At 37.6% G+C, this 23,471-nt stretch overlaps 1 protein-coding gene across 9 annotated transcripts in view; it reads right to left on the reverse strand.

The window, feature by feature from the left end:
• Positions 1–23,471, reverse strand: part of PPARG (peroxisome proliferator activated receptor gamma) — a 105,514-nt gene that overhangs the window by 7,022 nt on the left and 75,021 nt on the right. For 8 of the 9 annotated variants that reach the window (XM_073352271.1, XM_073352270.1, XM_073352272.1 and 5 more), the window contains 2 exons: positions 17,779–17,978; positions 8,175–8,625 (listed from right to left, as the gene is read on the reverse strand). In XM_073352271.1, the coding sequence (XP_073208372.1) occupies positions 8,175–8,625; positions 17,779–17,978 (651 nt within the window). Of the gene's footprint in view, positions 1–542; positions 651–8,174; positions 8,626–17,778; positions 17,979–23,471 lie in introns of all 9 variants that reach the window. The other variant, XR_012159868.1, reaches the window with a different exon arrangement.

Consider the following 23,471-nt stretch of genomic DNA (forward strand, 5'->3'; position numbering starts at 1 on the left):
TTGCTTTCTGGTTCTCATTCATTAGTACAAGTCTATGTAATTTGGTTTGGAAACACTGCAGGACAATGTTTAAATCCAAATAAACTGTCTTCAATTATTGAAAAAAAAGTTAATTAAAATTGTTCTGAGATTTATAGAGTACTTTTTTTCAAAACAACCCCCAAATTTTGGGTCTAAATTACCTGTCTGTATCTGTCTAAAGTGATACTTCACTTTTTCTTAGACAAAAAATAGATTTTACATATTTGGAAGCCTCTTTCAGGCTTGAATGTCCTTAAAATTAACTATATTTTTTGTTATTTCTCACTTACAAAACGTCCATCTGCATGTCTTTATGTTTTATGCTAGCATGCAAAATTACATTACATTTTATGTCTGTAACAACCATCATTAGTCAAGGTCATTTGGAGTTTAAATAGACATTCTGAAATCATAATATGATAAAATACATAAAGAGACATAATGGCTGATTAAACACTTTTTTTCTAGTGCTATTTCTGCTGCAGAGGCAGATATGACTCAGCAGTTTGGGTTTTACTCACCAGTCTGTAACATGCAGTGCACTCGTCAAGTTTTTGGTTCAAAGCCCACAGTAGTTATCTGCAGTTGCTGGTCTGATTAGGAAGTATTTCCTTGTTCTGACATGATTACTACAAGGGTAATTTTTATAACGGTCAATGCTAAAATCCTTGGTAGTATTCAGTGATGAAACCTCAAATTTTTCATATTGTGGTCAAATGATTTAATATAACAGTTAACAAAGAACAGCTATTCAGGGCTCATGAACTGCTCCAAAACATACAGTAGGAGACCAAATAAGTCAGAAGCAGAGATAGGCCAGAACCAAAATCCTGGGTCCGAATGCACTCAGACTGACAGAGTCTGGATCTGGATCCAAACTTTGTAGCTAGACCTTTTTACAACTGGACAGACCAAATTCCCACATCCAAACATTCTTCCAAATTTGTGGGCTATTAAGTGGTGGAGATGGGATCTGGAACCAGACTTACTGCTTGGACGAAGGTTGTCAATTTTGGTTGGACATATTCCTGTAAGTTTCATCACATGACATAATCTTTAATTAAAGATTAATTTTTAATTCCTGGAAACTGCAGGACAATTCTGGAGGGTTGGCAACCCTAGCTTGGCACCATCTATAGTCAGAGGAATGACTATGCAAAAATGACCTGGTAGATTCCCTATTTATTCTGTCTCAGAGACTTCCTGAACAAATTTGCTAAATTTATAGCACGAGTGAATTAAGACTAAAGATGGCTTACATTCTCCAAAACTTCTAGCATCCCCTTCTCCTGAGACAAGTACAGGGGTGAAAGTAAAATTTCTCTTACCAGTATGGTGGGGGAGGGCAGCTTCCTCCACCAGGAAGAGGCAGGGTCTCGGGTGGAAGGGGTGGGGCTGGGGGGGGGGGTCAGCCTCCCCCAGCCAGCCAGCCCGCCCGCGCTGCCCGGGGCTCCAGCAGTGATTTAAAATCGCCAGCCCTGGGGTAGCTGCTCCTTTTGCTCCCCCCACCGTCGGCGGCCCTGCCAGTAAGGACCAGGAAGGGCCGCCAATGCGGGGCACAAAAGGAGCGGCTATGTTAAAGCGCTGCCACGACAGTGCTTTAAGCGCAGTACTTTAAAGTCAGCAGTACGGGCTGGTACAGACAGCCACTTTTTACTGGTATGCCGTACTGGGCCATACCACCTTACTTTCACCCCTGGACATGTCTTTCCCCCAACCCTGACAGACTCCTTGTTCTTTCCTACCTAAGCAGAATACTTCATCCCAGTTTACCCCACAGAGACAGGTTCTTGGTGTATGTTCTCTCCCCAGAGTCAGTCAGGGCTTCTGCTCAGACTCACTACAGTGTAGGGATCCACTCTGAACCAAGGAATCTAGATCACAAGGATCCTGCTTTTAATACACCTCTGTTTACAAGACAAAAGGACAATTTTTCTCTAATATTAAGCCCTACAAACTCAGTGTAGCATCTGATAGTGAAGCTAACTTCTTTTTGGCTGTGCATTATCACCAGTGATGCAGAAGCTGTCATTTTACTGATGATGCATGAGTCTGTATAGACTCCAGATGTACATGCTCTAAACTGCTAATGAGTAAAAGCTTGGTTTGATCAGTAAACTAAGAAAAATCAAATTGAAGACACATATGCTAAGATATGTGCTTTTAAAAAAAGCCATTGTATTTAATATAATACTTTGTAAGCATGGTAAACTCCCCAACATTAATCCTAAAACTACAGGAAAAGCTCTAAAAGATTATTTTTCTCTACAAATTCTAAAGCAAAGTAAATGAGAAAACTTAGTTAAGCATGCATTTTAGTGCTCAATGTGCTATATTGTTGCGGGGGGTGGGGGATGGCTGGGAGAGGGCAAGGTAGGGTGTTGGGTCAATCAGACCCTGATTCAGCAAAACACTTAACCATGTACTTAATCTTCTTAGCAGATGAGCAATATGCTGCAGGTGGCATGTGACCAGGATTCATCACTGAATTTGGTCTGCCAGTTGGATCATGAGCTTCCCTATCCCGCGTATTGACGTGGAGTGCGATGTGAACACTGATCCATGCCCCCTGTGTACTTAATATTATGGATGGACTCAAGTATGTACTTTAGTGTTTTCCTGAATCAGAGCCTCAGTGTATCAATGTTTTAATTCACCTTCTCTTAATACTTTTCACAGTTGGGATGCAACCTAGTAGAATCAGAAACTTAGTATGCTCTAGTCCTTCATATGTAAAAGTATTTCTATCTGAACAATATACACATAAACCCTCATAAATACATATACATACACACGTAAAATAGTTCTTTAGTTCTATCTGGAGAATTATTTTATAAACTCAAACACACCTGAACAAAGAAAAAGACAGAGACATAATGGGAAAAAACAGCCAATCAAACAAATTTTCATTCTCTCTATATGCAACCAGCATAAGATCTTGCCCAGTGAAATAAAGGTACACAGAAATGTCATACCACAGCCACACTCAGCTTTATAGAATTTTAAAGATACCTCAAGCTCTTTACCAGGTATTTTGGCAACACTAAAAAACACCAGGAAACCACAGCAGAAAAGTAAATGAGACACAGAGGAGAATAAGTTCTACACAGTTAACTTTAGCTTAATTAAACAACGATTTACACATGTTTGGAGGGGATAGGCTTAGAATTGCCTTCACCATTGTGCTAGTTTGTAAAATGAGATACTCCTTTCTACCAATCCAATCCAAATTAATGTACACAGCTAGAAGTCTTATTCCCCTTAAAAAGAGGACCAGGAACAATAGAAAAAGCCCTTTCCTTCTTCCCCTTTGGCCTTCCTCTCACAGAGGTTCCCTTGCAGCCTCCATTAACACACTTTTATCTCTTTTGCAGTAATCTTGTCAATTACAAACTTTATAGGAGGAGGGTATGCTAGTGTGGAGAAAAAGCGTGCTTTCAAATTAATCCAGAAATGGGCATGAAACAGACCACTTTTGAAGTCTAATATTTCCCTTTCAGTCTGCTTGCATTACTTTGATACCTCCTATTAAACACTGAGATTTCTTTCCATTTTGATGCAAAAAAAATATTAGTTTTTCAAGTATCATTTCCCCATCATAAATGTTTATATGTGGGACTTTTCTCTTTTGATATGAAGCCAAGCAAGTGGCCTTCCAACTTGAAAGATAATGACTGCCTGTGAAATGAGTAGGGCTCTACCAAATTCACGGCCATGAAAAGTGCATCACAGACGGTGAAATCTGGTCTCCCACCGTCTTGTGTGTGCTTTTACTCTATACTATACAGATTTCACAGGGAAGACCAGCGTTTCTCAAAGTGGGGGTCCTGACCCAAAAGAGGTTTGTGGGGGGGTTGCAAGGTTATTTTAGGGGGCCGTGGTAGTTCCATCCTTACTTCTCCGTTGCCTTCAGAGCTGGGTGGCCAGAGAGTGGCAGCTAGCTCTGAAGGTGGCACTTCGCCAGCAACAGCACAGAAGTAATGGCGAAAATACCATACCGTTCCACCCTTACTTCTGCGCTGCTGCCTTCAGAGCTGGGCGGCCAGAGAATGGCGGCTGCTGACTGAGGGCCCAGCTCTGCAGGCAGCAGCATAGAAGCAAGGATAGCAATACCATATCTTGCCATCCTTACTTCTGTGCTGCTGCTGGCAGCGGCTCTGGCTTCAGAGCTGGGCTCTGGGTCAGCAGCCACCACTCTCCAGTTGCCCAGCTCTGAAGGTAGCATCCCCGCCAGCAGCAGCACAGAAGTAAGGGTAGCAGTACCGCAACACCCCCCCTACAATTACCTGGTGCCCCCCCAACTCTTTTTTGGGTCAGGACCCCTTACAATTATAACACTATGACATTTCAGATTTAAATAGCTGAAATCATGACATTTACGATTTTAAAAATCTTATGACCATGAAATGTACCAAAATGGACCGTGAATTTGGTAGGGCCCTAGAAATGAGCATATAGTTGCAATCCTCTTCCCAGAGAAAAGGTATCTTAAATCCACCCTTGTTGACAGCCAGTTTAAGGACTTAATGGGTATAAAGCCTGAACTATTCTCTCCCCCTAAAGGTAGCCCTTCTAGGTCAGTGTTGCAGCACATTGGCAGGACTGTAGGGGGAAGCCTGCATACACAGTGCCACAGCTGTTCTGCAGATCAAGGTCTCCAGGGGTATCAATACAGCACTATTCACAAGCTTATTTGCAGGATTTTTTTTTTTTTTTAAAGAAAGAAAATACAGCATTAAGAAACAGTCCTTTTCTCTATGAAACTGCTGAAAATCTTAAATAGTCTACATGCTGCTCCCTCTCAGATCTCCTGTTTCAAGGGCTTCCTCTGAACACACTGTTCAGCTTCTTGGAATGTTTCTCATTTAGTAGTACTGTTAAATAGTGAAACCATTTACCTATTGAAGCCAGGGTTGCTTGGATGTCACAGAACAGCAAATACATCTATCATCCTAGAGTTCTTGTTTTTAATGGCCTGCAAGAGGTTGGGGGCAACCTTCAGCATTGATTTCACTGGATCTGTGACCATTCACAGCAGCTGAGGATCTGCCTCTAGGAGTACGTGATGCAGGTGATGACAGGAAGGGAAAAAACTTTTCTGAAAACATTTTTCTAAATCTCATTTTACCAGAATGTGTTTCTCAAAATTACAGTAACTAAAAAAAATGCTCTGATGAAAATTTTACATTGCTAACAACGGGATAAAAAAAATGTCTCTTTTAAGAAATGGGGATTATTCTGTTGCCCATGAACAGCAACTCTGTCTCATCAGCATTTTTTTATGTAATTTATTTTTTTTGCCTGAATTAAATATTTTCAGTATTCTTTTTAAGTAAAATGTACAATGGCACATTAAGAACAGCTGTTTAGCATTATAATAATGAGCACAGTGCAACATTTGAAATGACTGAAACTGAATGAATCCCACTGTGCTTTGAATGGCTCAGCTAGAACTCAAGTGGGTGACTATGGAGGTGGGATTATTTTTAATTTGTTGCCATTATTGTTAATTTGTCGCTTCTCTCTGTCATTTTGATGTGGGCATTTTGCCTTGTAAAATAGACCGTAAATGGTACTGTTTCAGTCTCAAGAAATGTATAAGTTTTAGAGAAACTGTGATAAATTCCAAATGATTTCATTTCACAAACAGAAATTTTTCCTGTGTAATGTTTCAGCTGGAAATATCTCCAGCTCTCTTTTTCTTTCTTTTTCTCTTTAAACAGTGTAAGAGGTACCACTTAAGGAGACAGTGGAGCCAACATTATTTCCCTAGGCTATTACAGAATCACTTACCCAAAAGCAAAGCATTTGGCTGGAGTGTTTTTGTAAGTTTCTGAGAGAAGTCACTAGGTTTTTTCTCCATTTCTGTGGTATTGCAACATATACCCAAAAGACTTTTTGAGATGGCTTTAACATTACAGTATTCTTTGAGTCAGTGGTCTCTGAATAAAGGTGTAGTGGTTTTAGAACTCATATTTTCAGGTGACACTGGCCTGATTCTTCAATATTTTGGTAGGCTAACTTCCCACTGAAACATCAGCAAGAGCATCCAAAAGAGCAGGGTTTCACTTCCATATTTCGTCAGACCTGTCTGTATTAAATTACCTACTGCAAAGAAGGAACACTGTCCTTCATGTACTCCCACAGAACATATTAATATAAACCACAGCTGGAACGGATTATAAACATTAGTTTGTTATAGGTACAATTTGACTCTGTAGACTAGAGGACATCCCCAAGTAGGAAGCAAGTTGTCATTGTCTTGGATAAGGGATGAGCTTTTTCAAAACATCGTCTTTCTTATTTTAAAACAGTCCTGAAAGCAGGTAGAAGGATATCACCTTCAGAAATCTGTTTTCATATCAGAAAACTATAGGATTTTTATGTACAGTGGCTGGATGAGATTCTGAACTAATTAAAACTAATTAATTAAATTCAAAAAGTGGTTCATGAATCTCGGTTTTCAGATTATTCATGTAAGAAAAATTATTATTGGTTGATTAATCTGGTTCACAGAAGTTAACATTTCTTAGTGGGTTATTATCCTCCTGGGATCCAAAATGTAAGATTACTTACCTCATACTTGTTTCCTCTAATGCAAAACAAACACCACTGAAATTTAACAGACCCAGTTTTGCAGCTACAGATTATGAGTTCCCTTTTTTCAGTTAGAAATGGGAGAGCTTTTAAGGGCCTGTTTCTCATCTGTTAACTTTTCTGTAATATCAAAAAACTCAGACTTTATTGGCTCACTTTCTGGAGTGTCTTTTTAAGATTGTATAAGTCCATCCCTCCCCAGCCAACCAAAAATGTACTCCTATCATATTCTGCTTTATTGAATTAATTCAAAGTCCTCAGGGATCCATTTGTTTGAAAGTCTTGCTCAAGCAAAGGTCTTCTGAGAAAAGTTGTACTTGTTTGAAGTGGATTTAGCTAGTCTAATAGAACATTTTGTGATATTTTCCCTGAATGAAACATAATGCCAGAAAGTAATTTTACATTAATTTAAACGTGATGTATGGTATATCATACATAACAACACACTTCAAACAAAATGTTTGATTTTTGTATGTTAGCATGTGGTGTTTATGTTTAAAGATAATTCAATAAAAAAGCACTCTGCTTTGCTGTGTTGAAGACCTGAATTCAGAAACGTGCACAGGTCTGCTATGACATCTGTGGTGCAGAACTGAGAATAAGCATACAGGCCAGCTGGGCCAAATTCTCATTTGGGTTACAGTTGTAACACTGACGTCAATGGCACCAGCATAGAAGAGCTGACCCTGGCCTACAGTGTAGGCTTGATGTATCTGGTTTTCTATGGAAAGAGTGCTGCTTTGGACAGCTGCCTGAAAACTGATCCACAGAATACCAGAGATGTGACAGCGTTAGAAAAAGGCGGGCGATACCAATTGCTTCTTCTAAAGAAGAGTGAAAATTCACTGTCCTCTTTGGCATAAAGTTGAAGATACTGCATACACATTGATGCCTTAACTTCTGTACCCGTTCTGTCCACAAAGCATAGACACTGCTATTAGCCTAGCAGCATAGAAAAGGTTGAACCGACCATGAGGGCATGTTTTTTTCCTAGTGTTAATAGGCTCTCACTTTCTTGAGTAACTCATTAATTTTTTTTTTCTTTTTAAGGTGAACAAAACCCTATGTGGGTCAATATCATTGACTGAATTCAAATAACCTTACATTCCTGAGAGTCAAATGCTGAGTACTTATTCATTTGAAATTCTTATTGAATTCAAGCTATTAATATAAAATTAAGAGGCTGCACAAGCTAATTGTAGGTGAAAAAGAATTCTTACTACAGTAGGGTGACTTTTAAATGGTTTTGCTGGTAAGATTCCCACCCTTGCTGTTTTAAGTAAGACCATTCTGATTTAATTTTTTTAAGATGAAAAATACTGCTGACTCAGCAGGCATGTCCAGCTCAATCAGTAACAGCAGCACATTTGCATTGGCAGTTTGTGACTGAGACTGAAGGAAAGCAAGGAATATCAAGACAGTAGAGAGCTGATCAAAGGCTACATTTAAGCAATCTGGTCTTGATCTCTTAGTAGTGATCCCTTGTCTGTTTTCACAGGAGTTAAAAACAGCAACCCTATTATATAAAATTGCATATTAAATAAGGCAGTGCTTACCTCCACTGAGTATAATGACAGCTATAAATATTGCCAGGTCACTATCATCTAGTTCCAGTGCATTGAACTTCACAGCAAACTCAAATTTGGGCTCCATAAAGTCACAAAAAGGTTTTCTCAGACTCTTCAGAAACTCCCGCGTCATGAATCCTTGTCCATTGGATATGAGAACTCCATCTTTATTCATCAGTGAGGCCAGCAACGTATATATGATCTCGTGGACACCGTATTTCAGGAGAGTTACTTGATCATTCAGGTCAAGGTTCACAAAACCTGGAATGCTTTTGGCAAATTCTGTGATCTCCTGCACTGCCTCCACTGAGCGAAACTGACACCGCTGGAAGATGCGAATTGCCACCTCTTTGTTCTGCTCCTGCAGGGGTGTGACATGTTTGCAATTGATCTGATCTTCACCCATCATTAAGGAGTTCATGTCGTAAATAACGAATGGCTAAAAATAAAAGTAAAAATGGGATTGAGTTTCATGTATCCTTCCTACATACATTATCCTACTGAAAGACTATAAAGGCATAAACCATTGTTAAGAAACCCATGAAAGTTGGCATGGGATGTGTAAATACGCATCAATATACCTAGTAGTTTTGCTTTTGGGTTAAAATCCAGATAAATCCACTGAAGCAAACTTTCTTCCAGCATTAAAAAGAGTTCGCAGAAAGGGCCAGTAATTCCCACAGATTTCCTACACTTGCTGGGAACCCACTTCCTGGAGTTTTGGGATTTGGAGAGGGTAATTTTTTAAATAATTCAAGGAAAGCAATTTCTTTTAACATACAGAACTGATTTTCACGCCTAAAAAGCGTCTATTAATGTTTTTGTCCTCTCTTAGTTTCACAAGTGTTTTACTATAAGAATTCAAAGTTCAGAAAGTTAGTTAATAAAAGAATATTATCTCTTTAACGTGTATTTTAATAGTTTACATCCAATAACATATTACCCTTAAATGTTTAATTTGTAGTTATGTAGGTACAATACTTTTTCTATAGATAGACATATGTTCACATTTACATTACTTCATATGCTGTTATGCTCATTTTTAAATACAAGTCCTAGTAAGTGTTACAAATAATTGCAACTATTTTATTTTGACTATCTTGTAAATGGCATCTTCTGTTACACTGATATATTAAAGGACTTCAGAGTTTTTTAAACTCAAATAACTTGTTAATGAGAAAAAAAGTCCTTGATGCAAAAAATAGTATGTTGTAAACTAGAACAAAGCGAATTCAGGTCACAACAATGAGTCTGCCTGTTAAAAATACCCAACTAGAATAAGTCAATTTGAAAACAAATTAGCAAAACTAATACCAGCAAAATTCTTCTTCTATGATCTGGAAACAATCTATTTCAGAATAAACAGATGTGAGGCCCAATGATAAGATCTGTTAAAAGAAGTGAACAAGTGAATACTACGAATTTATCTTAGGAATGACTATCCTTGGGGCCAGATTATTTAAATATAGTGCATGCATCATTTACCCAGGATTGTATTAGTTTATTTGTGAAAAACAAAGCATGGACCCTCCCAAATATTTGGTAATATTTGTTTTTCCCCCCTGACAATTCACTCTCTCTTCCTTCCATTTTCCCACACATAAGTAATTATCTGTTATTCACCTCAACTGAAGTAAGAAACACAGGGAGGTATTTCTAACAATTTCTAACATGCTTTTTAGCCTTCATGTATTCAACCCATTGACTTCAATGAGCACTGGATCAGGCCATATGTTACTGACTCCCAAAAAAGTAATTTAAACATGCGCCAACAATTGGATCATGTTCTGCTCCTAAGAAACATACAATTTTAATTGTTTAATTGTGAAATTGGATGGAAAACCACAATGTTACATTTGAGAGGGGAGAAGGAGATGTTGATAAGGGAGAGCTACAATTTGTAAGATATCAGCTATCTTTAGTACCACTCTATTGTGTTGCAGCTGCAGAAATATTTCTTCAAACTGAGACCTACGTATTTATCTGTGAATGGTTGATCCACTTCTTATTAAAGCAAAATAAAATAATAAATAACCACAAGGTACTACATATTTCTATTTGGCATTTACTTTTCTACCTCAATTCCACATATACCAAAGTTTCTGTTTAAGTCTTTGATTTGCCTTTTGGCACCAGTCATACAAAATTCATAGGTCAGAGATTCCAAGGCCAGAAGGAACTGTGATCACCCAGCCTGACCTCCTGTATAACACAAGCCTTAGAATTTCTCCAAAATAATTCCCCAAAAGAGCATATCTTTTAGAAAAAACATACAATCTTGATTAGAAAATTACCATTGATTGAGAATTCAAAGGTTAATTACCCTCACTGTTAAAAATTTACAACTTATTTTTAGTCTGAATTTGTCGAGGTTCAACTTCAACATTGGATCATGTTATACTTTTCTCTGCTAGATTGAACAGCCCATTATTAAAATATTTGTTCCCTATATAAAGAAAAGGAGTACTTGTGGCACCTTAGAGACTAACCAATTTATTTGAGCATGAGCTTTCGTGAGCTACAGCTCACTTCATCGGATGCATACCGTGGAAACTGCAGCAGACTTTATATATACACAGAGAATATGAAACAATACCTCCTCCCACCCCACTGTCCTGCTGGTAATAGCTTATCTAAAGTGATCATCAGGTGGGCCATTTCCAGCACAAATCCAGGTTTTCTCACCCTCCACCCCCCCACACAAATTCACTCTCCTGCTGGTGATAGCCCATCTAAAGTGACAACTCTTTACACAATGTGCATGATTATCAAGTTGGGCTATTTCCTGCACAAATCCAGGTTTTCTCACATCCCCCCCACCCCCATACACACACAAACTCACTCTCCTGCTGGTAATAGCTCATTCAAACTGACCACTCTCCAAGTTTAAATCCAAGTTAAACCAGAACATCTGGGGGGGGGGGTAGGAAAAAACAAGAGGAAACAATACTTATAGACTGTAATTAATTCACCCCTTAACCTTTTGTTTGTTAAGCTAAATAGATTGATCACAATAAGGCATGTTTTCTAATCCTTTAATCATTCCTGTGGCTCTTTTTTGAACCCTCTCCAATTTATCAACATCTTTCTTGAATTGAGGACACTAGAACTGGACACAGGATTCCAGCAAGGGTTGCATCAGTGCCAAATACAGAGGTAAAATAACTTCTCTACTCCTATGTGAGATTCCCCTGTTTATGCATCCAAGGATTGCATTAGCCATTTTGGTCACAGTTTTACACTGGGAGCTCATGTTAAACTGATTATTCACTATGACTCCCATCCTTTAAGTATGGCCTACATTCTTTATTTCAGCATGTATGCATTTACATTTAACTATATTAAAATGCATATTGTCTGGTTGTGCCCTGCTTACCAAGCAATCCAGATCACTCTAAAATATACAAAAAAATACAAAAGTCTGGTGGCAAAAACTTTTAATACCTTTTAAAGTATTTTATTTGGAGTCAGACCTTTAGAAATCAGTCTTGGGAACTGTGCAGTCTCTCTGTGGAACGTATTTGCTATTGTCTTTTTTGATATTTAAAGTCAGCACAAAAAAATCCTGCTATTCTTTGACAATGCTTCCAAAAATAAAGATTTTAACCTCTTTGCAATGTCACTCCTGCAAAATAATTTACATTGCTCTTGACAAAGGACTCAATGCACCTACCTACAAGCCCATCATACCCATTTGCTTTGTTCTTGGATCTCAGGTTCCTGCTATGAAATAGAAGTAAGATGCCTGAAAATTCTGGGTACTGGCATGTAAATGAGCACACCAAGCATCCCATCTGGTTACATAATTTCTATATCCATTACTACTACAACAAATATCTTTATCTTCCAAACGCAACAAGTTCTTTTCTCTGGGCCAGATTCTGATAGCCTTACCTTGGCACTAATTCTTAAAGACTTACCTTCTTGTAATCTGGCTGCAGAGACTTAAAAGCAATTTCAAAGCTATTAGTAGTAGATGGGGTCCCTGCTCATACAATCCCCCAGTAAGGGTTTGTCTCCATAAGAACATTGTTTCAATTTAATTAAATCAGTTTAGAAGCCTAGTTAAGCTAAACTGATATGAGGCACTCTTAAAACTGAAACAAAAGTATCCACATAAGAGAGTTACACCAATTTAATTAAATCAGTATCTAAACCAATTTAGTTAAATTAGCATAATTTTCTTATGTAGAAAAGGCCTAAAACAAAACTGGCTGTGCCATTATGAAAGTGACCAGCTAGCAAACCTAGCAACAGGTCATTCGTTTCAGTCAAAATACAAGACAGTGTAAGATACATCACTAATTGTTTGCCTACAGTTCTATGACAATCATTTTAATTTCAAGATGTGTGACAGCACATGGTAGGAAAAGGATAGATATGTCTCAAGACTTATTGAACATGTTCTTCCAGTCCTGGCAACAGAGGAATATTTTTCATATAAATAACTGGATGGAATAATGACTCCATGAGTGTAGCCTACTAAACATCTACTTTCATTACTGCTGGGTCACTCTCTTTCATTCCTTCTAGAGATTCCTAGTTGCTCCTCCAGCACCAAACTTGAGAAAAGCATCATGGATAACATCTGTTCCCAGATTACTGTTCTGCTATGCTGATAACAGTACTTCAATGGGGTTCAGCCCACTCATATTACAGAATGAAAAACAAAGAGTTGACAATAGCCAAGAAAATATGCAATTTAAAGGCTCAAATGAACTCTGTAACCTGAAGCTTATTTTGCCATGGCTGGTGAGCACTGTACATTCCAGAAGAGGACTTGTTACTTAGTAATTTTAGATTCCACACACTACCTTAGCATATCCAATCATTTTCAGGTGACGCAGATGCTACTGCAATTAAAAAAGGTATAAATTTAAACTGTGCCCATAGTAAACAGTTTGATGTTCTAGAGCACAAAGTCCATTACAGTACAAATAATATAAAAGTTTTAATCATTATTTACTGACTGAGTGCATCCACTCTTCCAGTGGTATGTAAACATGTCCTGAAAAGTGGTAGCAATTATATAGGGGTTTGTCTATTTATGTATTGTTTTATGGCAAACTCTAGCCTGGTGATTGGTTTAAGTAGAACATTATGTGATGGTACACTATATACATTGCATGAGCATTGCATCAGCATAATATCCAGGCATTACCAAGTCACTTCCAAAGTCCAGACAGTTATTAATTAACCAGCCAACAAAGCATAGCAGTACAGTTCATTCAGATCTCACACAGCTCTGGAGTATTTCTCAGAATGGAAATTGTGAATGTGCTGTCCTACCACAAATTTGGAACAAATGAAGAAGAGTTCACCCCTAAAAACTCCTACCCAAACTTCATACTGGGCCCAGGGGATGCTGGGTGTTTAGGTATCAATCCTGCCAACAGTTTTATGTGAATAACTTTATGCCAGTGACTATTACTATTGACCTGAGTGTGACTACTCATATACATAAAATTATTTGTGTGCATAAGTGTTAGCAGGATCAGAGGCTCAGTCAGTGCTGTTTAGATGTCCAATCAGCATGAACACATTAGATAAAGCAGACAGTTGCTTAGTTTAATATTGACTCTAATTGCATCAGTTTAAGTATGTGAGAACAGCTGGTGGGATTCTTAGTACATAAACTCACACAATTTAGAGTCATAAACTCTGTTACATACAATAGTGTAACTAAGGTCAGAATCTGGTTTACAGAGTTTAACATGGAAGAATGAGACCAGTTTTTGAAAAAAATGTATAAAGATTCCTTTTATAAGGCAAGAAATTGGAAAATCAGCAATATACATTAAAAAAAGACAAAAACAATATAATTAAATTTGATCCTGCTCTGAGGGCTTTGATGTTAGCTACTATAACCTGGCAGACCTCTCTTGCCCTTGAGTCAGCTAATTAATTCTACCACAAACATATGAGCAGTGAGATCTGAACTCTTATACAAAACAATCATCTCTCTTTCTTACTCATAATAAACTAACAACCAATTATCTATCAAATAAGGCTCTCAACATCCTTTAGAAATAGGGACAATTCTGATTTGCAACTGGGAAGGGACCTTTGGTCCCCAAAATTTTACACTCTTCAATTATGTAGGATTTAAGCAGTCCATGAAAAATAGTTCCTAGCCCTACTGCTCAGGAAGAAAACCTTCTAGTTGTGGACAAGGGTTGCCAATTTTGGTTGGATGTATCCCTGGAGGTTTCATCATATGACATAATCTTTAATTCAAGATTAATCTTTAATTCCTGGAGACTCCAGGACAATCCTGGAGGCTTGATAAGCCTGTTGAGGATCAGTAGTCTTTGACAGTCTGCAGAGAGACATAAATAATAGCCCCAAGAACTTATTTCTGATCTCAGATACACTGGTGTGTGAATTAAGAGTAACTGCACTGAGTTTAAAACAGAGATAAGAATCAGGCTTTAAGAAAGGTCTGAATTTCCCCTTTTTCTCAATGAGGTATTGATTCTGAAAAACCTAACAATTTAAATGCTGATACTGTTAAATGTTTCACTACTGGTTATTTTAGCAGAAAGATCTGGACAACATCCTTATCCATTGTTGATGAATACAGTGGCATACATAGGATGAGAGAAAATGCAATCAGGAAAGCTGCTCAACTTCCTAATTTAAAAAAAATGGCACTGCTACAAGTGGTGCAGTGTCTCAGATCAGAACTTTCTCTCCATGAAAGAGAAACTGGCTGCCCTGCCCTCTAGTTGAATTCTCCCACCATGCCCAAAACATGGGACATGAGACACAAAGAAACTACCACTGTGCTTTTCTGCACTCTGTTCAGGATACGGAGAGGTTGGGGGAAAAACTACTTTCCTTTCAGCATTGTCCTTTAGCAGCATTCTAGAACTGCTGGTGTCTTTTCCCTCCCTTTCTCACTGCTCCTTCTGCCAACTGCTTTCCTGGTCACTGCAGAACAGTGAGAAGCTTAAGAGGGAGCTGAAAGAGAGGCAGCAAGAGCAGCTGCAGAGTGAAGCAGCAGGGCTGGAATTCTCTAGGATGAAAGGAATTAAATACCACATATACACATGGAGAAAAGTATCATATGCACAACTTCTATTCTCCCCTCCAACCCCTGCCTGGGATAAACACTGTACATATGGTACCCCATTCAGAACCAGAATATCCCTAGCATAGCAACAGTTTTCTTCTTGCCAGATGCTGATGATCTGTTGGAAAGGCCAGCTCTACACACATTCTGCGCACCTCCCTCTTTTCTACCATATTCCAATGTGTAAGCCTATCTTCTAGAGGCACTGCAGCTGGCTAATTAGACCTCAAAGGCAAGCAAATACAGTAAATGGAATGTGATATTATTAGGGCTGTAAAAAACTGCAAAATATTGTTAGTGAAATTCTTGCTAACATCATTTCACTTAGTCATATGCACCTGATAGTTTGTATGAATGCATCCGACGAAGTGAGCTGTAGCTCACGAAAGCTTATGCTCAAATAAATTTGTTAGTCTCTAAGGTGCCACAAGTCCTCCTTTTCTTTTTGCAGATACAGACTAACACGGCTGCTACTCTGAAACCTGTCTTTGTACATGCTGTAATCTGTGCAAGAAAGGTGAGACACACAAATGTCTTGGTAAAAGACTTATCTCTCTTTTTTTTCTGATCTTAGTCGTGTGACGTAGGTCAGGGAGAGAAAAAGTAATACCCATGTCACACGGCACAGATCAGTGGCTGCCGTTAAAGTTTTGATGCAAACCTACATGAACTGACTATTTCATGTGTTTTCTTAATTAAAAGATTTTGGTTTCATGATAGGCCCGCTTTAGTGCACTAATTTTGTGAAAATAGGAGAATTTTTTATTCACATTACAGTGAAAAAACTTGGCAAAATTTGAGACTCTTAATTTTGTTGTCAATGATTCACAAACCTCTGTTCCTTATAATTATTCATAAAATATGCATGCAAAGCTTCTTAAAGTGTAAGGAGCAACTTGGCAATGCCCATTTTGATGATTATTCTATACCTGACTGGTTTTTATGGGTTTGATCCAAAGCCTAAATACAGATCCATAAAACAGTTCACTTCCCAAATCAGATACATGCATAGAAGCAAAATTTCTACTAAGCATAATAATACCAAGCCAGGTCAGATTATAACTGTTCTCACTGGCTCTTTTGCAAGTTTAGGATATGTCTTAACTGCAGAGTCAAGTTACTGCTTTTGAGTTAGATTAGCTTGAGAGAGAGTGGGCATATTGCAAAATAACACTTGGGCTGCTATGTCTGACTGGTGTTATACTTATTCATATGTGGCATTAAAAATTCTTAGGGACATATACCATGGTTCTTTGCTTTGCAGGAAGCTGAACTGCTCTATCAATTCTTTCCCAGTGAACTGTGTGAAAAGTTGTCTATCCTGGGCATATGCAGGAAGATGTTGGAGGACTAGCGGCATTACAGTGGAGCTAGTCTGAGTCCACACTACAGAACAGTCATGTTAGCAAGTGACAAATTATGCTTTAGCCTATACCTCTTGAGGGGCCAGCCAAATGGAGTTAAAACACTGCCACACTTGAGTGAAGGATTTTTGCGTGTGGATGGTACCTGAGTTTGAGGCACCACTTGAGTTATAACTCGAGTTAACTTTGCAGTGAAGACAAGCCTTTAGTAGCAATCAAAAAGTGTGAAATTCTTTCCTGCCTTAGAAAATATCAAAGAAAATCAAATCAACTGGCTTTAGTGTGGTCCTAACTCACAAACTCCCTGATACTCAGCCTAAAGAAACACATCAACACCAATAGCTGTTATTTCTGGAAAAGTTTTTATCCCATGTAGTTGAATGATGATAAAACAAAATTCCACTGTGTTTAATAGGATGTCATAGATGCATACTTTTATGCTGCTTTACAGAGATATTGCTGTATAATAAAAAAGATCTTTACATGTTGCATTTTTCAAGGGAACCCACAAATACATATACATTTATTACTAACTTACACATATATTCCTATAAAGTGTTTCCTTAAAATTTAAGTTCTAGCACCACAGGATACTGAACTAACCAAGATAACTAACTTAAATTCAGGAACACATCATTATATCTTAGGAACAAGCAGTATATTTGTGGGGAGTGGGTGACAGTGCTGGTTCTGTGAATCATTCAACACTTACGAAGCAGGAAACCAAGGAGGGTATGACTATTATCATTTAACTACATGGGTTTAGAACATATCTTGGGTTCACAGCTGGTACTGGTAATAACTACTCTATGGATGCTTGTAATAGTACTGCAGCCTATCCTCTAACAGATAGACCTATTACAGAGATAATGTGTAAGATAAATTATGGTGGAGGACAGGGGAAATAGGAAGAATGGATTGAGGAGTACAAAAAGGTTAAGATGACCTTCAAATTCTTGTACTGATTTCAAGTATTTTACTAGGTGAACTTGGAGATTTTTCAAATTATATTTACTTATCCTATCTAAAAACATTTCCTGTGTTTCAGACACAGCTTGAAATATGTAACTGCCAACAGCAAAGGGTTGGGTTTTTTTAGTGTGTTGTCAATGTGGTAAATCATTTACTTAAAAAAAAAACAGAGAAAACTAACTGATTTGTCTGTCGTTTTTCCTGTCAAGATCGCCCTCGCCTTGGCTTTGGTCAGAGGGAAGGACTTTATGTATGAGTCATACAAGTTCTTGGCAAGGGCTCGAAGATCAGCCGACTCTGGGTTTAACTGGTCGATGTCGCTGGAAATCTCTGCCAAGAGCTTCTCCTTCTCAGCTTGTGGCATTCGCCCAAACCTGATAGCTGAAGAAGACAAATTGTTACATTAGTCACAGCTGCACCTGAACACAAATATATTTTTAAAATAATATTTTCTGTCACCTTTCATAATGAGCATTCCAGAGTTTAATTTTCATTCAGAGTGCTTAGACAAGTGGCAGGAAAATGACTTCACCCAATCGAGTAGACAAGCAGTTGAAAGGGTTCAGAGAATTGTCATAAGAACAAAACTAAAGGAGGAAACAATCTGGATACCATACAGTCAGCTAGGATGCCCTTGTGAAAAGGTGTCAAGTTCTAGGAGCCTGCATGGAAATCCAGAGCTATTCTTCAGACTCATCTGGCAGTCAGATCAGGTGAGTCTGATTAATCCCAACTCATGAGGATAAAAAATGGAGAGTAAGTAAAGACAATGTTGTCGGTTGGACCAAGTGCAGGATTAAAAGTCAGGAAGTCCTGAGTTTTAATCCTGATTCCTCATTGTATGATTTTAGGCAAAAAGGGAATGCTTACCTACTTCACAGAAGTGTTGTGAGAATCAATTAGTTAATATCTATATAGTGAATAATATATAAAGTACAATAAAATGTTATTCTGAGAGCAATTAAGGGGTCAAACAGGAGGTCTTTCAGATGAAATCCCTAGAAACAGCAATTTTAGAAGGCAGCTTGACAGAAGGTTGCTAGTTGCCCTTAAGTTAATAATAAAGGAAACCCGCGGAGGGGTGAGATTTGAATGCTAACTCTGTCTGTATGTGTGCTGGGTTGACAGAGTGGCGAAGGACTCGCCTTCTCACAATACCTCACAACTATCCAACTCAAATGTAAGGCAGGATACAAGGCACACATCTTTACAATTTATAAGTGTGTACCATCCAAAGGACTGTTTACACACATGGGCAATGATTCTGAAAAATCTTTCAAATAAGCCAATAAGATATGTTTCCTAACAGACTATTTTTTTACAATATATAGATTTCAGTAAATGGAATTAAATCTATATGACCCTTAAGAAAATAAGATAGAAAGAACATCAAGGTGAAAAAGACCAAAAAAAAAAAAAAAATCCAAGGAAAAAAGTTTGTGGTGTTGGTTTAGGAACAGGTAAAAAAAAAAAACCTATAAAAAAAGATTTTCCAATTGTCAATGTCTTCTCCCTTTAAAGGTAAAAACATTGTTAGCTTAGTACTTCCAAATGGCTAAACTGGGGACACTTCCTTTGGATTATGCATGCCTCTTTCCTGTTATGAGAAAACATGGAATACTCCTTTTTACACTGGTGTTGTTGGGCCAGAAATAGCACTTTCATAAAACTCAAAATAATCTTTGATGACACAAAAGCATACAAAGCCATTTAGCACCTGTATCACTGACTGACTCTCACTTCATGACGGCTTGTTTGCTCTCACATTTCCATCACAGTTCCCTTGCAGTAAACTCTATCACCAAGAGAAACATGCTGCATATCTCATATCTCTGCGGGTGTCCCCTGAGTTCACATTTCAGAATAAAATCAGAATGGAAGGGAACCTAGCAGGTCATTAGGGACCACTTAACACATTCTATATTTAGACTTTTTCCTGAATATGTCCCCTGCCTACAATTTCTTCATATGGAAACATCTGAATAATTGCCAATGTATATTTGTTTTGGACTGGAGTCCACGTTACCGTCTTTTTTCCCCCCACAGGGATAGTAAATGGACTTAGTCAGCTACTAGCAACAGTTTCCAGTGACACTTCATTGCCAATCCTCTTGATTTCTTATAGTTTAGGAAAAGCTTTCTCCAAAATCCCAGATTTTAAAAGATTTAAAGAAAAAAAAGTACTATACATGAATCTGAATGACTACAGCGGAAATGATGGCTCAAAGAGATTAACACAGTTCTGTCAGGGTGAAATGCCCAAATCCTGCATAAAAGAATGTGTACTCAGGTTTGGGGTTGGTATCCTGTGTAATGGTTGTGAGAACAAAATCTATCTTTTATCAACCTAGGGACAGACTTTATTGTAGTCTTTGGGGTGCTGCCCCCGCTATATCCCTGATCAGCACCTACCAGATACTATAAACTGAATAAGAATGTATCCAATGCCTTCTTGCCTCACCTGGCCCCAAACAGACATCTTGTTTGTTAGCACATTGAGAGTTGGCCTGTAGCCCATCTTCCCAATGCAGAGGGCTTGATTCAAGGACCATTGAAGTCAATGGGAGTCTGTTGACTTCCGTGGGCTTTGGATCAGGCCTAGGAAGATCAGAGCCCCTTCTGTGTTACTGTTCCATCCCATACTCACATGAGAAGGGGAAAAGTGAGGCCTCTATAGCAGGAGGGGTTTGCATGGGCCTTCTACTGACAAGTGAATTTCATCGGAAGAGACTAGAATTGTGGATGGACAGTAAAGGCAAGTGATTGAAAAAAATTACTCATCAAACTAACAAAAGAATTTAGATTCATACCTAGTGAAAATCCACTAAAGTTACTGAAATATTGAAATCAATGGAGACAATACCAGAGACGAATTCAGTTCAAAGTGCTTAAATAAATACTTTTAATTAAAAGCAGGGACTTTGGTTTTATATTTGAACTAGATACTGCTGATACTATCTGTGTATCAAGAAATCTTGAAACTCTTATTTGTTATTATAAGTTATTTATATCAGGAATCATAAAACTGAGGTTTCGGACAATATGCTAGCGTAGTTTATCCTGAATCACTTAAAGTTTCCCACACTATGATTTTCCTTGTACTCCTCATTTTTGAGCTTTGTAACACAGTCAAGACTTGACATGTTGAGGTTCTATGATCTGAGGTTTTATAAGAAATGTTGTTTTTCTGGCTATTTAAGGACAGCTTTACTGTTAATCACTGACCAGTACTAATGATTTGTTTATATATATAACAAAGATGTCAATACATTTAATACAGTATTTATACAATGAGACCTCATATTAGATTGTTATATAATGCTTTAGGTCTCACTTGTGCAAATGTGTTCCAGTATTGAGTAATCAAGGCCGCATTTAATAAAAAGGGTCAAATTAGTATAATTATATTACAGGTAAAGTGTAATACTGTGTACATAATACAGATAGCCTTTATACACAAGGTACATTATACCATATGACTTCATAAAAATTGTCATAGGGAAAACCAAATCCAACATGACATTTAAGACTCTTGCTAGGGGCAGGAAAGGCTTATGAAAAGTGAATAAAATACAGTAGAACCTCAGAGTTATGAACACTGTGGGAATGGAGGCTGTTCGTATCACTGAACAAAATGTTATGGTTGTTCTTTCAAAAGTTTACAACTGAACGTTGACTTCATAGCGCTTTGAAACTTAACTAAGCAGAAGAAAAATGCTGCTTTTAACCACCTTAAATGAAATGAACATGGAAACAGTTTCTTTATCTTGTCAAATCTGTTTTTAAACTTTTCCTTTATCTTTTTAGTAGTTTACATGTAACACAGTACTGTACTGTATTTGCTTTTTTTTTTTTGGCTCTGCTGCTGCTTGATTGCACACTTCTGGTTCCAAATGAGGTGTATGACTGACCAATCAGTTCGTAACACTTGTGTTCGTAACTCTGAGGTTCTACTGTACATTTTGAACAGGGAACCAGAGTGATTAGTGCTGTGAAATTCACATTTTCATTAAAGTCTCCTTGTCCTCTAATAAACCAGCTTACAGGCTTTAAATAATGTCAGAGCTCTGACAATTAGTAGGATTATGTTTTATGATTAATTTGTCCACTTTTTAAACATATTTGTTCATTTTGCAAGAACCTCACCATGTCAGAGAAGAGTCTTGCAATGCTCTGGTGCCTTTTTAGGGCTTTTGCCAACAAGATCGACTTTCCCTGCCCCTCACCTCTCTTTTAAAGAAGGATTTATAAATTGATGATACAGCTTAAATGAGGTCTGGCAGGTTACTAAAGGACATTTTCTAACTCCCAAAAGCCAAAAAAGAGGCAATATTGGTGTTAAAATTAAGGATCTTGGATGCAAAGGGAAATCATAATAATACATTTGTTTAGATCAGTAGTGGTATGTGTAATAGCTGTAGCATTAATCACATATACAAAATATCTACTGTTAGAAACTCATGCTTCAGTATGGATATTGATAATGTGTTCACCACTGTAGTAACTGAGTGCATGTGGTGCCACTGGCTGGATGTACTTAGAGTCCAATTCTGAAAAGTGGGGACTTGAGACACGAATAGAAGTGGAATTCAGAGGGTGTATCTTCACAGGAGATACTCAGCAACTCACAAGAACAGGACCTTAGAGGGTATTTCACCTTCCTATCCAGGGTAGGTGCTGATCACCACTGAAAACAGAATACCAGAGTAGATGGACAAACTGTCTGTTCTGTTATGGTACTTCCTTTGTTCCTAAACTATATTGCTATATATGTACACAATACATTCATAACAAGGCACATGATATCTTTAACAATCTGAGAATATCAGATATAAATGCTATGAACTCACTTCCTGAAGCATGCTATTGCCTCTAAAAAATAATGGCAATAAAGCGTGGCTAAGAAATATAGCTCTACTGGATACAAATATTGAGGCCCCATTCCTCACTTACACAAGAAGTCTCACTGGTTTCAATGAGACTATTCTCAGGAGTCAGGGATTGCAGGATCACACTCATGATTTTGAAATCTCACTAACAAAAGTTGTCCTTTTATACAGACTATTTTTATACAAAGGGAGAAGAAAAATGGACACTATAATACTTCCCCTTGGTGAATTAAATATTCACTTAGCTCTAAAATTTTCATACCCTTCTCCAAGATTTTAAACAACAGGATTTAATTTTTTTTTACACTAGATAATCCCTCAGTGTCAAAGTTTTTACACCAAATCTCAACTGAAAGTCACTTAATTGATCTTACATTTTAGGGTCTATCCAGACTAGGGAAAGCTACTTTATTAAAGTAGAGTTGCTTAACACAGGTATTTTGATAAGATCAAGCAATATTTACCCTGCTTATACTTTGGTTGTTGGTCCCTTTATAGTGTCTAAAATTTACACTCTGTTGTACTTAGATAGGCCTTTGTTTGTAGCTCACTTAAGGATGTGTACATATATTTTGAGATTAAAAGACAACATAAATTCTAGTTCCTAAGGACATGTTTTTTTTATTTTATACAAGTAAAACTCTCTCATGCTCTACATCCAAATTGACTGAGCAGTGTCTCAGAGCTATAGTCAGTTTACGAGTATGCTAGGAAGAAATTAATATAGTTCTTTAAACAAAAAAAACAAACTAACAAGCAAACAAAAACTTAATTGAAATATTAGGATCATTTCAAAATGGAGACTGATTTTCCATGAGAGGATAATTGCCATTAAGCTGTACAAATAATATTATTGTTAAGACTAATAATACTATTTTAAGACTAAAAATAATACTATTTTAAGACTAAAAAAGAAACCAGACTGGAATAAGGACCTTGCTAGAAATTCCAATACTGGTGAATTGGTTAATGCTCATTGGTTCAA

Source organism: Lepidochelys kempii, chromosome 7 (genome assembly GCF_965140265.1).
Source record: "Lepidochelys kempii isolate rLepKem1 chromosome 7, rLepKem1.hap2, whole genome shotgun sequence".
NCBI lineage: Eukaryota > Metazoa > Chordata > Testudines > Cheloniidae > Lepidochelys > Lepidochelys kempii.